Genomic DNA, 14027 nt, shown 5'->3' with positions numbered 1-14027 from the left:
CCACCACTTCGGCAATGCGACACGAGCACGACACGAGAACCCTCTCATTGTGGCCGCCGGTAACTACATTCCGGATTCTGCAGACAGAATGGAAAGCAGTCGACGTCGCCCCAAACACGTCATTTCGGATCCTCCCGATCCACTAACGGCGCTTTTAGGTACCTCAAGCACCGGTCACCGTCCTCGTCGAATCCGCCGCTTGCGACGAAGGGCTCGACGAGTAAATTAACCCCCAGACAAAGCCCACTGAGTTTCTCGCCGGATCTTCTCAGTGGGTCGCGTTTCCGATCCGGTGGTAGATTCTGCGAAGCACGGCTCTTGCTAGGGTTCGTGTTAGCAACGTCATCAGGTTTGAGCCCCGTGAGCTCACCTACTAGTAAGGTAAAAAAAAACGTTGCCCCAATGATATTTTATATGTAAAAAGAAGCAGATATGTTTCAAGCGCACGTCAAGTGAAGACTCAAAAACAGGCCAATTGGGACGTTTCGTCTCTAGTCGCGTCTAAACAAATGCAATAATAATATAACAAGTGCAATCGTTCCAATTATAGCTATCTTTTTTTACTCACGCGCTTATCCCATCTTTTGTACTTTTCATTAATGCTACTTGTCAACATGTGTGTGCACTATATCGGTAGGTATGTAGATATATATATGGCGCGATCAGATTTGAAGAGTCAGTTACTATGAAGATAACATATCTGTTGTATAAAAAATCATTGCGTTGCCCACATTAACCCCCGTATCTTTAGTCGTTTACACGAGCTTAACTCGACTCGACTCAACCTCCAACGCGCGTTTTGGTATGTTTATGCCCGTATCTTAAGACGTTTCGTAAAATAGTCCTCCACTCTTAACTCATCCGATGATGCTCGAGAATTCCCTCCAAACTTACTCGAGTTTGGTATTTTTAGTCGACCATTACAATATTCCTCAACTGTCCTCGAGTGAGGTAATAATGATGAAAATTTGATCAAGCTAGCATCAAACCCATAGAGTTCTGTAGTCTATGGTCATTGTTTAATGTCAAAGTAAGCTGCCGCTGTCTGTTTGACACTAGATGGACTTGTTTGATGTTTTGATTGCTGAGTTATTCGTAAATACCTATATGTGTGCGTGCGGTAAATCTGAAAGTGTATTATTTATTTTCTAACCTATTATTATTTTAGATTTCGGATCCGGCTTTATTCGCCGCTTTTATGTGATTTTGGTTGCATCGTGTTGTTGAAGTGCTTTTCCACAACCACCAGTTTATTATTATATAAATAAAACTTATAATCGCATTGACTTTATTTATCAGGTAGTAAGCAAAATATGTCTCTTATGTAGGTAAATAAAATAAAGAGTTTCAAATGTCTAACCTCGAACTATTTACTTTATTAATAAATATTATCAAACTTAAATTATCAAAATACGCGGGAATCATGCACAGATCCAGGCCATTGCACAACAATATCATATATTTCCATTTGCGGTCCACATACTATTTGGACATTAAGAGAAAACCAGCCTTGAGGAACGTTCAAGGTACGTCGCGACGTACCTTGACTTGACAGTTCGCTTACTTCACTCCGGTTAGGAAAATGTTCCAAGGACGTTTGAGTGGAGTTTCTTTTTACGACGCGACGTACCTTGAACGTTCCTTAAGGCTGGTTTTCTATCAATGTCTTCGATCATCAATAGTAACTAGATAAAGGGACACGTACAAAATTAAAGCAAAAGCTGTCCGCGTGAATATACACCTATAGCTACATTCGTTTACTAACAAACGGAGAAAAAAGTTTTGAAATAGTTTTAAGTTCAAACTAATTACAACTATGGTACTTTGTAATAAAGTCACAAATCTCCAAAACATTATCTAATACTTACGATCATTCGTCACATAAAATGAGCAAAGTAATAAATTAATCCTGTCACTTACAAATAAAAAAACATATGTTAAACAACTTTTAATGTTAAATCAACCTTAAGTGGCAACAAATAAAGTACTTTTTCCCTTTATTGCTCTGAAAACTAACATCGTTTTGTTTTATTTATTTTTGCTTCTTGAAATTTCGATTTCTGTTTACTACAGGAGGTAAGGGAGTCGCGTTGAACACTAAAATAATTTATTAATGAATAAAAGCAAAAGTTTAGTTGTTTACTTTTTATGTTTTGGAAATTTATGTTTGTTAGTATCTGTACATTATTTATTATTTTATTAGCGTTGCGTTTTTGTGTAATATTTATTTTTATAGTATATTTTTAAGTTTTCGCGACCAGTGCACATAATAAAACAACGTTTAAACGGTTTCAAGCGCGGTATTTTTATTACAATGTTTCGGCCACGTTTCAGTAGCCGTGAGCACGGAAGACAAAGATGTCCAGTGTCAATGACCGGAGATCTTAGCTGGCTTATAAAAGTCATCTCTTGTTTCTCTGGCGACAATCGAGATCCATTCTGCACACGTGATTGCTAGGAAAGCTAAAATAAAAAAGGAAAGCTAAGTATCTAATGAGAGTCCAAAAAACAGACACAAAAGCAGCATTAACCAATTTTAACCAACTAATTTTGAAGTACATCTAACAAATTTTAAAAAATTATTAAAACACATATCTACTCTGTGCGTTTACTGTTCTGTTAAACAAACGTTTGTCCATGTGTTGGCCGAGCCTTGGCCAACATTTATAGCGGTGGCTAAAAATCGGTAATTTTGTTCAAAATTTAATATTATTTATTAGTTTAAAGCCTAAAATATAGTTTATACTTCATGTACTTACCGAAAGTAAGATACTTCAGCCTTTAAATTGCTTTTTCGGGCATTATTTTTGCAACTTTTGAATACACACTGCGGCATTGTGAGACGGGTTGACATTGGCTGTGTTTGAAGTGAACTAAACAAAACAACAGCTCACATTTCAAGTGAGCTGTTATTTAACGAGACGGATTTTCTGCACCGACCGTGTATCTAGTTACTATTGTTGATCGAAGATCAATGTGCAAATAGTATATGGACCGCAAATGGAAATATATGATATTGTTATGCAATGGCCTGGATCTGCATGATTCCCGCATATTTTGATAATTTAATTTTGATAATATTTATTAATAAAGTAAATAGTTCGAAGTTAGACATTTGAAACTCTTTATTTTATTTACCTACATAAGAGTCATATTTTGCTTACTACCTGATAAATAAAGTCAATGCGATTATAAGTTTTATTTATATGATAATAAACTGGTGGTTGTGGAAAAGCACTTCAACAACACGATGCAACCAAAATCACACAAAAGCGGCGAATAATAATACATAGCCGGATCCGAAATCTAAAATAATAATAGGTTAGAAAATAAATAATACACTTTCAGATTTACCGCACGCACACATTTACGAATAACTCAGCAACCAAAACATCAAACAAGTTCATCTAGTGTCAAACAGACAGCGGCAGCTTGACTTTGACATTAAACAATGACCATAGACTACAGAACTCTATGGGTTTGATACTAGCTTGATCAAATTTTCATCATTATTACCTCACTCGAGGACAGTTGAGGAATATTGTAATGGTCGACTAAAAATACCAAACTCGAGTAAGTTTGGAGGGAATGCTCGAGCATCATCGGATGAGTTAAGAGTGAAGGACTATTTTACAAAACGTCTAAAGATACGGGCATAAGACATGAAACGGTTGTTACACATTGGCTCCGCGATTATGTGTCTTGTTAGATAGTTATGTTACGCAGGAAATTACGTTTCGTCTCGCGATTTTCTCAAGGTTTGTCTCAAGGTGGGTGGCGCATTTGCGTTGTAGATGTCTATGGGCTCCAGTAACCACTTAACACCAGGTGGGCTGTGAGCTCGTCCATCTATCTAAGTAATAAAAAAACTAAAAACAAATCGAAGGCAGCGGCTCTCAAATTATGATCTTAAAAATCGTATAAATTTTATTCGCGTATAATTCGATGAAGTAGCTATAGCGATTAAAGTGTATATTAATGATATCGCACGTTATGTGTCCTGACCTCGTGGCGCAGACCTCTGACCGAAGCGACGTGCGTTATTCAACCACCACGGAATGCTTATCAACCGTTTGTTCGAGTCGAACAATAAATACTGTTGAATATTAATATATTAAACTCAACAATGAGGGTTGAGAGTCAGCGTGGATACGTTAGGACAACTGTTCTTCGTATTTCTAGCGTGAAGTAATGACGTAACACTCATGCTGCCTATCTTAAATTATAAGGAATAATAGCTGGCCCGGTAAACGTTGTTATGCCATATAATTTATTCCTAGGAAAGATAAATAATCTAAATACCGACAGCAGCGTCATCTGCCGGGCTGATTTGTGAATCTAAACCATCCAGGGTGCCACACAAACGCATACAAAAAAAATCATTTATATCGGTCCAGCCGTTTAGGAGGAGTTCAGTGACAAACACACGCACAGAAGAAATACCTAGTCAGGTCATAAATTCTGTCACATGTTTAATGTAAAATAATTGAAACAAGTTTATTCATTATGTAACCATTCATATACCAAAATGAACTTAACAAAACATAGATTCTTATGACACTAAAATTTATTCAAAATGATCTCCGTGATTTTGAATACAGGCCTTCAATCTGCGCGCCCAGTCGTCTATCGCAGCACGAACGAGGTCCATGTCAATATCGGCGGCTGCCTTAATCAAGGATGTCTTGAGTGACTCCAAATTGGGATGAGGCTTTGAGCACGCCTTTTCCTCCAAGTGTTGCCATATCTTGTAATCTAACGGATTCAAATCTGGACTGGAGGAGGGCCAGTCTTCGTGCCGGATGAAGTCGATTTTACGCGCCGCCAGCCAGTCTTGTGTGCTCTTCGCTCTATGAGCTGGCGCCGAATCTTGTTGGAATACCCAGTGCCTGTTATTGAACATGGTATGAGAAACAGGTTCCACAAGGTTCGTCAGGACTGTATTTTGATACACAACTGCATTCGTTTTTACACCTTTCTCACAAAAATGTACCTCTGTTAAGCCCCAATAAGAAACTCCCAACCATACCATGAGCGAGGATGGAAAATGACCTCGTTGGACACGCGGAATACGGTTGCTCGCTTCTTCACTACTGTGTGCGTACACCTTATCATTTTGTTTGTTGTAGCTCTCTTCTACGGTAAAAATTTTTTCATCCGAAAAAAGAATTTAAGTAAAGACAAAGCGCGGCATCTCTTCAGTCTCAGGTCCATTAGACGAGCATTCAAACGATGTCCTGTTTTTCTTCGATATGCCCGAAGCCCTAAGTCTTCATTTAACACCCTTTTCACCGTGGTTCTGCTTAACCCCATCTGAAGGGCCAACAGTTTCTGCTTACGTTTGGGATTTCTTTGAATTCGCGCCTTCACAGCTTTTATCACTGCTGGAGTCCTAACAGACCGAGGGCGACCACTTCTTGACCTGTCATCTACACTAGTGTCTTCATTGTATCGTTTGATGGTACGATAAACGAATCTTTTGGCTATATTCAAATTTTTCAGTATGTAAAAAATTTGAATTGGCGAGTAACCGCAACGATGTAACGCAATAACTGCAACACGGTCTTCTTTAAGCGTCCACTCCATATTTAAAAATGAGTAAAATTCTAAAAGTATACATTTTTATTTTCATGAACAATTCGAAAATCGAATTCTATAAACTTTTTTGTGGCCAGCATTCTAAAAGAAAAGTTTTTACTGTGTGGCAATACTTATGACCTGACTAGTTATGTATATAAAGATTATCATATCGAATGTGAAAGGTTATTTAGTTTAAGCGACATTTCGCTTAACACGCGACAGTTATCTTTGTAATTAAAGGTGCGTTTTATATGTTATTAGCATCAGCAGTTCGATGTTTTTAATTAACTTCAATTAAGTTTACTCCATTCAAATAGATAAGGAGGTTTTTTTTTTGTTATGATATTGTTTCGAAATTTTAGTGGCTCTCCTGTAAAGTTTCAAAAATGTCGCTCAAACTATCATCCTTTCACCCCTCGTTAAAGATGATTACTATAAGATAGCTATTATAAGTATTATAGAGAAAAAAGTGTTTTAATATTTCGCGGCTCTCTGCATTATAAACACCACTGTTCTATATTGCAAGTTGCAACGGCGCCGAAATATCTAGAACTATCTAGAACTCGTTACATTAACCTCACTGTGCTTGTTAATGATTATTGAAAACAAAAATTGTGGTGTCTCTCTCTTTTTAACCCTTTGCGGTCCTAATAAGACTAAACTATATCTATACACCTATATATTAATACGTGAAGCAAAAACTTTGTATCCCTTTTTACGAAAATTGCGCGGACGGGGGAGTATGAAATTTTCCACACTTAAAGAGAATATAGAGAAGAAGTGCACAATGCTAATATTTTTTTAAAATAATGCATAAAAGGTACATTAGGTAAATCAATAAAGAAAACATTACACACACTACAATGTATTTGACGCACACACGCATGCATACTATTTATTTATTGTCAAACTTTTGTTCTTGACGTCTGTTGTCAAATTGAGAATAGATTAAATATTGTTTGCCTTTGTTAATACTTTTTATAGTGTAGTCTTCGCGAAATTTGTGATTATAGAAGTATAAAATACAATCATAATAGTGTACAAACTTACAATTCCAATTAATTATAGTCGAATTTCGACTACTGCGGGACCTCTAGTATAAATAAAATTGGATTGTCTGCTTGTAATATTGAAATAACCGCTTTTTACTATATACATAATATGAATATATATACGGTACATACACCAAAATAACATTTACAATTTTTGTCTGTCTGTTTGTTTGTTCTGGTTAATCTCTGGAACGGCTGGACCGATTATGATGGGACTTTGACTGATAGGTAGCTGATGATATAAGGAGTAACTTAGGCTAATTATTTTAGACTAGGTACGCCCCACGGCGTCACCCGCAGTTATTGTCGTAACATCGCGGGACTCGGCTAGTGTACAATATGTGTGGACTCCTGGATCTTAAAAGTTTAAAGAAAATATAATAAATGAACAAAGGAATTATTTAATTTGTTTTTCGTCCATACAAAGTCATCGAACGGCATTGTCATCAAACAAACATTTCGTCTTTAACTCGTTTCGTACTAAATAAATGTTTGTCACGAAAATATTGTTTTCTAAGACAACGTTGCGTTTGTTTTACCTTGTTTGAAGTTTTTTTTTAAATTAGAATATGTACATTTTTTTTTTTATTGCCCCAGTAGGCAGAGTGGCGTACGGCCCACTTGATGCTGAGTGGCTACCGCCCATGGACTACAGCAATGCCAGGGGCAGAGCCTTGGCTCTGAGCGTCTTGACGCTGCCTATGATTTTTTCTTCTTCTTCGTCGCTTCCTCATTACTGAGGGTCGTGACCACCTTGGTCTAGTTTTTGCACCAGCTTCCTCCAATGTTGCCTGCATTCGGCCTGCTTAATTAATTAACGTACTGTATTTTTCCTTTAGGTTACGGAGGGGAATATTTCGAGTAGTCGTGCGTATTAAAATGCTGAGGGGTTTTTACTTAAACAGAGGAGAATAATCATATGCCGTGCTAATCATAAGTGCTCATTGCGAACTCGTAAATTAAAGCACAGATAAACAGAAAACGCTGGCCCAAGAGCGTGTCGCAAAATACCGTTGACCTGGGCTGACATTTAATTTTGTTACATAGCGCTCCAGTTTTTGTTATTTTTTACTGCTTAGGTGGATGAAAAACCTCATAATCCACCTGGTGTAAAGTGGTGCGGTAGAAATTGCTGCGTGAATGTCAAAATCTCAAAAATATCTCAATAACCAGAACGCGTGTTTCCAAAGCACCAATAGTAAATGCCTATTGGCGATCGGAAATACACTGGTGTCATACTTAGAGGCTTGCTCTGAGGAGTTGAAGAAAATATGTCAAGCTATGCTGGTCCTCCTCCTATCGTCGTTTTCCTCATTACTGAGGGTCGTGACTCCCCCGTTGCATCAGTTTCTCCCGTACGATTTCCCTCCATCTGCTGCGATCCTTATGGGGGGTTTACACGGGTGACTAAAGCCGCACGATTTTTGCCGCGCGGCGTAAATCGACCATCTAAATGGCAATTCGGCTAAGTTGCAATTGACTAAAGCCGCAAGCCCCAAAGTTGGGTAGCATCCGACTTTGGCCGCGCGGCAACCGGCCGCATGCGACTGGTGACTAAAATCGACCGTGTAAACGATCAGTTGCAGGCGATCGCCCGCCGCATGAAGGTGTTTCGCGCACGCATTCATTCTTAATCGTTTTTTAAAATAATCAGGATCTTCTAAACTCCACTCAACCAATAAAGTATCCGAAGCACCCAAGTCCTTACGTCGAGAAATTCATCCACGTACCCAAACATTACGTTTTCTTCTTTCCTTTTGTTTTTTCTTCACTCTTTGTTCTTTAAGCAATTGTTGAATAATTGAATAATTAATTATTTCAATTCCGGCACAAACGGCTATTCTGCTCAACATTTTCGATGGAAATGACAGAGCCGCATGCGATTTTAGTAACCAGTGTAAATGGGCTAGCGATGCGGCTTGGTGAGGCAATCAGTGAAGCGACTCGCCGCACGGCGAAAATCGACCCGTGTAAACCCCCCATTAGCTTCATGAAGGGCATTGTGGAATTTGATGTTTAGAGAAGATCGTATTTGGTCCGACCATCTCGTAGGACTGCGTCCTCTGGGACGTTTGCCATCTACCTTTCCTGTCACCATCAGCTGTTCAAGATTGTGACCCTCTTTACGAGCAATATGTCCGAAGAATGCTGGGCTTGAAAGAAGATGTCTTATTTTTTCAAAAATTCACTATAGATAGATGGGTTTATATAGTCCCACAACACCGTACGAGAAATAAAAATTATTTCATTTCACCCGAGTATAGATGGGAGCGTTCTCTGAGTACTATAATCAGCACATTGCCACGGTTATACAGCGTTCACTGGTAATTTTTTTCCCTATCTATGTTGATAGCCTCGAGAGGCTATATCAGCTTCTCCTTGACGTGTAGGTGAGCTCACGGGGCTCAAACCGGGTGTGTTGCTAACACTGGCCCTAGCAAGAGCAGTGCTTCCCAGAATTTACCACCGGATCGGAAACGAGACCCACTGAGAAGATCCGGCGAGAAACTCAGTGGGCTGTGTCTATGGGTACTGGTGATAGGGGGCATAGTGAGCGCATGCGCATAGGCTTCAGTGCCGTGTATCAAACACACCTTTTTAGTTGAAGAGATGGATAGTCGTTATACATATTTCAACTTTGACCTACAGTCTTAAGAATGTTGAGACACTTGATGTTAATGAGATTCGGTATCTACTCAATACCAGATGGGACGTGGACTAATGTACGTTACTAGCGCAATAAAAATACGGTAGTCATATTTAAAAAAAAAACAGATATTTTCTTAAAGCGCGCCGCAATGACCGCAGGGCATAATAACATCGATTCAACTACATTGTGTATTTTTCTTTTATCGTACAGGTGTTTCACCTTCGCAACATCCGCTGGGAGAGTCCAAGGTTCCTGTCCAAATCGTTCCTGGCCTTCGTTACCTTCAACCTCATCAACTACTCGTTGTTGGCAGCCGAGGTCCTTACGACGAACATCGCTGATACTTCTGCCGAGAAGAGGGTACGTATCTCTTGAATTATTGGGATGTTGATAAACTTTTTTTAGGGTTATTAGCAAGTGATACTTTACTGGTGGTAGGACATCTTGTGAGTCCGCACGGGTGGGTACCACCAACCTACCTATTTCTGCCGTGAAGCAGTAATGCGTTTCGGTTTGAAGGGTGGGGCAGCTGTTGTAACTATACTTCATACCTTAGAACTTATATCTCAAGGTGGGTGGAGCATTTACGTCGTCTATGGGCTCCAGTAACCACTTAACATCAGGGGTGAGCTAGTTCACCCATCTAAGCAATAAAAAAAAGTGACTTTAGTGTCGCCTCACACGGGCCACCAGCCACAACCACAAAACGCAGCCACCGACCTATTTCCTGTTGTTTTCACACATTTTGCATGGACTCGCCGCACACTATAGACGCCGGTGGTCGCTACACGCCACAAATCGCCACTGCTCGCCTCTAGTGGTCGGCTCGGCCACAAAACGCCGACACAAGCCACTCGCGCGACTCTCCACCCCTCTCTCCCTTCATTTCTTCGTCGGAGTCCATTATGATACTGAAAGCACGCGTAAAAAAAGTAGCGGCCACCAACCGCAAGTGTCCAATATGGACCACAAGTGGCTGACGCGCGCGTTAGCTTTTGTAGCCACTTCTAGCTTCAAGTGGCGACGATTGTGGATGTGGCCAATGGCCCGTGTGCGGTGACCCTTATGGTTCGCCTAGTTTTATCTTCCCCACCCTTCAAAACGAAACGCATTGCTGCTTCACGGCAGAAATATTCAGGGCGGTGTTACCTACCCGTGCGGACTCACAAGAGGTCCTACCACCAGTACTTAAACCAACGCAAATTATAATTTGGCGGTTTTTATTTTTATTACACGATATTATTCCTTCACCGTGGAAGTCAATCGTGAACAATTGTTAAGTACGTATTTCATTAGAAAAATTGGTATTGGGATTCGAACACCGGTGCATCGCTAGATGCGGACGCACCGGACGGCTTATCCCTTGGGCCACGACGACTTCGACGACTTGGTGCAGTCGCCAGATATAGACAGTGATACCAGCCGGATAATCTTGCAACTCAGGCCTCATCGACATTCCAAGTAAATGCTGCCACGGCCAGATTGGAGTCTCAATTGTATTGTATAACGAATGTCCTAAACTTTCAGGATAATGGTACCTATCCGTGCGTAACTGCTAGTACCGGTGGTAATTTAAGCCATTACCCATTACCGTAGTTACCGGTACTGGCAACTTATCTGTAGTACCAAGAACATTACCTCAGTCACCGTCTCTATTCTCTCTTCATATATGATTTTTGAAGGATCGTTGTCTTCACAATCGTGACATTAATAAGTTGCGGGCACTTGTAGATCTTACAGATAAGGGTTGCAATGTTATTTATAAACACAATTGTATTATACAATGACAACAGTTATTATAACAATGAGCAGTTTGTTTTGTTTTTTAGTGCTTACCAAGTTACAAAGTAACGTATCTATTTCCACGAAGATGTTGTATTTTTCTTTGTATGTGGTTTTTTTGTGTGAATCGAGTCTTTACTCGTGGTATAAAAATAACATAAACTTTTCGATTTATTTTGTAAAATATGTTTACATCAGTGAATATTTAGGGTTAAATTAACTTCGCACTTTCATGTACTTTTAGTTCTTATATACATACGCCGTACATAGATCCTAGATAGGCTAGAGTACTATGTTTTCGTTAATTTTGTGAATAGAAATGAAACTGTGAAAATTATAATTTGCGTAATTACTGGTGGTAGGACCTCTTGTGAGTCCGCACGGGTAGGTACCACCACACCGCCTATTTCTGCCGCGAAACAGTAATGCGTTTCGGTTTGAAGGGTCGGGCAGCCGTTATAACTATACTTGAGACCTTAGAACTTATATCTCAAGGTGGGTGGCGCATTTACGTCGTAGTTGTCTATAGGCTCCAGTAACCACTTAACACCAGGTGGGCTGTGAGCTCGTCCACCCATCTACGCAATAAAAAAAAACAAAATAAAAATTGCTCCGGGTATCATGACAGTGCCGACCGGCTTCAAAATATTCCACGCACACGAATAATAGAAGAGTCTGTTGCGATGCACACTTGTGGTTTGCGGTCTGTCGGCGATTTCGAAATTGTATCAATAAACTTAGATAATATCGTTAGATTATTCTTAGATCCGAGTATATCAATGACTAGCGACCCGCCCTCGCTTCGCTTCGGAAACATTAACGGCCTGGCCACGGGGATCGGCGGTGCGAACAGCGAAGCGGTGGGCGAGGCGACCATTCGCGCAGCACCGTTTGCAGGCCACGGGTACTCACGTTCGCCGCCGCGACTAGTAAGGAAGTCCGACAGCGAAATGTCTATTTCGAAATTATCTCGATATTGCTTACAAATTAATAGTTTTTTGGTTCAGGACCTATTATTTGGAAAAGATTGTGAAGTACATGATTTGAATAAGAATCGGAGTATACCTATAGATGGAGAATTCCACAAGAAGTACGAGAAATACTTTGGGTGGCTAGACTTCCAAATAGCTGGTCTAGCTAGTATTTCAGCTATTTTATTTTTTTATTGCTTAGATGGGTGGACGAGCTCACAGCCCACCTTGTGTTAAGTGGTTACTGGAGCCCATAGACATCCACAACGTAAATGCGCCACCCACCTTGAGATATAAGTTCTAAGGTCTCAAGTATAGTTATAATGGCTGCCTCACCCTTCAAACCGAAACGCATTACTACTTCACGGCAGAAATAGGCAGGGTGGTAGTACCCACCCGTGTAGACTCACAAGAGGTCCTACCACCAGTAATTACGCAAATTATTATTTTGAAGATTTCATTTTTATCACACGATGTTATTCCTTCACCGTGGAAATCAATCGTGAACGTTGAGTGTTGTTGAGTACGTATTTCATTACAAAAATTGGTACCCGCCTGATATTCGAACACCGGTGCATCGCTCAACACGATTGCACCGGACGTCCGTTAGGCCACGACGACTTTAAAAATATAAAATAAAAAATAAATAAAAAATATAAAAATTTCGGCGTTAATTTTTCGCGGCGAAAACAACTAAACTCATTTAATCACTGCACTATTCGCCGCGACTACCGCTCGACTCCGTGGCTCGCGCCGTCCGTATTCATGCATTTGTTTTGCTCGCCCGCCGCATCGCGCGATTCGCTCGGTACATTTCGCCGGTCGCTTCGCCGGTCGCCGGTGCGCGTGGCTTGTTAGGTACATTTCTATGCGCTTGTTTTAGTCGCTAGACGCTTCGCCGTTCGCACCGCGCGAATATTCGCATCGGCGAATGTCCCGTGGCCAGGCTGTAAAACACACATGAAACCAAAAAATAAAAATAAAATAAAAATTAAAAAAAGTAGCCTATGTTCATCAGGGACAATGTCGGCTTCTAATGGAAAAAGAATTTTTCAAATCGGTCCAGTAGTTTCGGAGCCTATTCGAAACAAACAAACAAACAAATCTTTCCTCTTTATAATATTAGTATAGACAATCTTTTGCTAATCGTAAGGGCATAGGATTTGTTATACGAACCAATCATTCGTGGTGAATCCATCATCCTAAGTGCATCAGCCTTTGTACCAATATTATTGAAACTTCGATGCTGTTTCTACGTCTCAATATGGTATCAGTGTGTTACGGTAATTCCTAACACCAGATCGCTGAATCTTAATTGAAATAAATGAAAGCACGACCGACGAAAATTATTAGAAATATCCAAATGCTGTATCTGATTCCATTTCATTCCATTCCTTTCTTATTTTGACGTGACAACGTCTTATAATTCGATGGAGCCGGCTGCACGCACGAAAAAACATGACTCATTGAGGCGTTCCATTTAAGGCTTGAAGTGCAAGTGAGAGCGCGCAACGAGCGACAAAGAGGCACAATCGGCCTCCGCGTTCGGCAGCGTTCGACATCTGTCTCTCTCCTACTTGAGTGAGCGATGTACCCGCGTGGACAGCTGCTATACAATAATACATTGACATGTTTTCGTCAAGTATGAAGTTCAGTGAAAAGTGAATGTGGTGTCAATTGTTTATAGCAACGATAATTGCGATAATTGAAAAATGAAACCATTCCATCAGTATTTTCTTATGACGTTGTCACGTTCAACTATCGTCAGTAAACTGACTATACAGGCAACCGATTTTTTAGTTATACTTAAATTCACTGCAGATACATAATATATTCACATCACCAGTTTTTTTTTTTAAATTATAGTTTATCCAAATGTAAATTCATCGACCTTCTGGTAACGTGTATTTCATCTCTTCACAACACGTGTTCAAACCACGCACACGTCCCACCTCTAATTTTGGCACTCATGGAGTCGATTTTGACACTTCT

The 14027-nt window shown here is 40.1% G+C and overlaps 1 protein-coding gene and 1 long non-coding RNA gene across 8 annotated transcripts in view; one reads left to right on the top strand and one right to left on the bottom strand.

The window, feature by feature from the left end:
• The window catches only part of LOC119631020 (uncharacterized), a 106924-nt gene that overhangs the window by 71045 nt on the left and 21852 nt on the right, over nt 1-14027 (top strand). For all 7 annotated transcript variants that reach the window (XM_062674414.1, XM_062674410.1, XM_062674416.1 and 4 more), the window contains exon 5: nt 9493-9642. In XM_062674414.1, coding sequence (XP_062530398.1) covers nt 9493-9642 — 150 coding nt within the window. The remainder of the gene's footprint in view (nt 1-9492; nt 9643-14027) is intronic.
• LOC134200787 (uncharacterized) lies at nt 2283-2967 on the bottom strand. Its single transcript, XR_009975846.1, has 2 exons — nt 2760-2967; nt 2283-2463 (listed from the first exon to the last, which is right to left on the bottom strand). It is a non-coding gene; the product is annotated as an uncharacterized LOC134200787 (long non-coding RNA).

This window comes from Bombyx mori, chromosome 20, assembly GCF_030269925.1.
Source record: "Bombyx mori chromosome 20, ASM3026992v2".
In the NCBI taxonomy this organism is placed as follows: Eukaryota; Metazoa; Arthropoda; class Insecta; order Lepidoptera; family Bombycidae; genus Bombyx; species Bombyx mori.
This window is presented reverse-complemented; position numbering and strand designations above follow the sequence as displayed.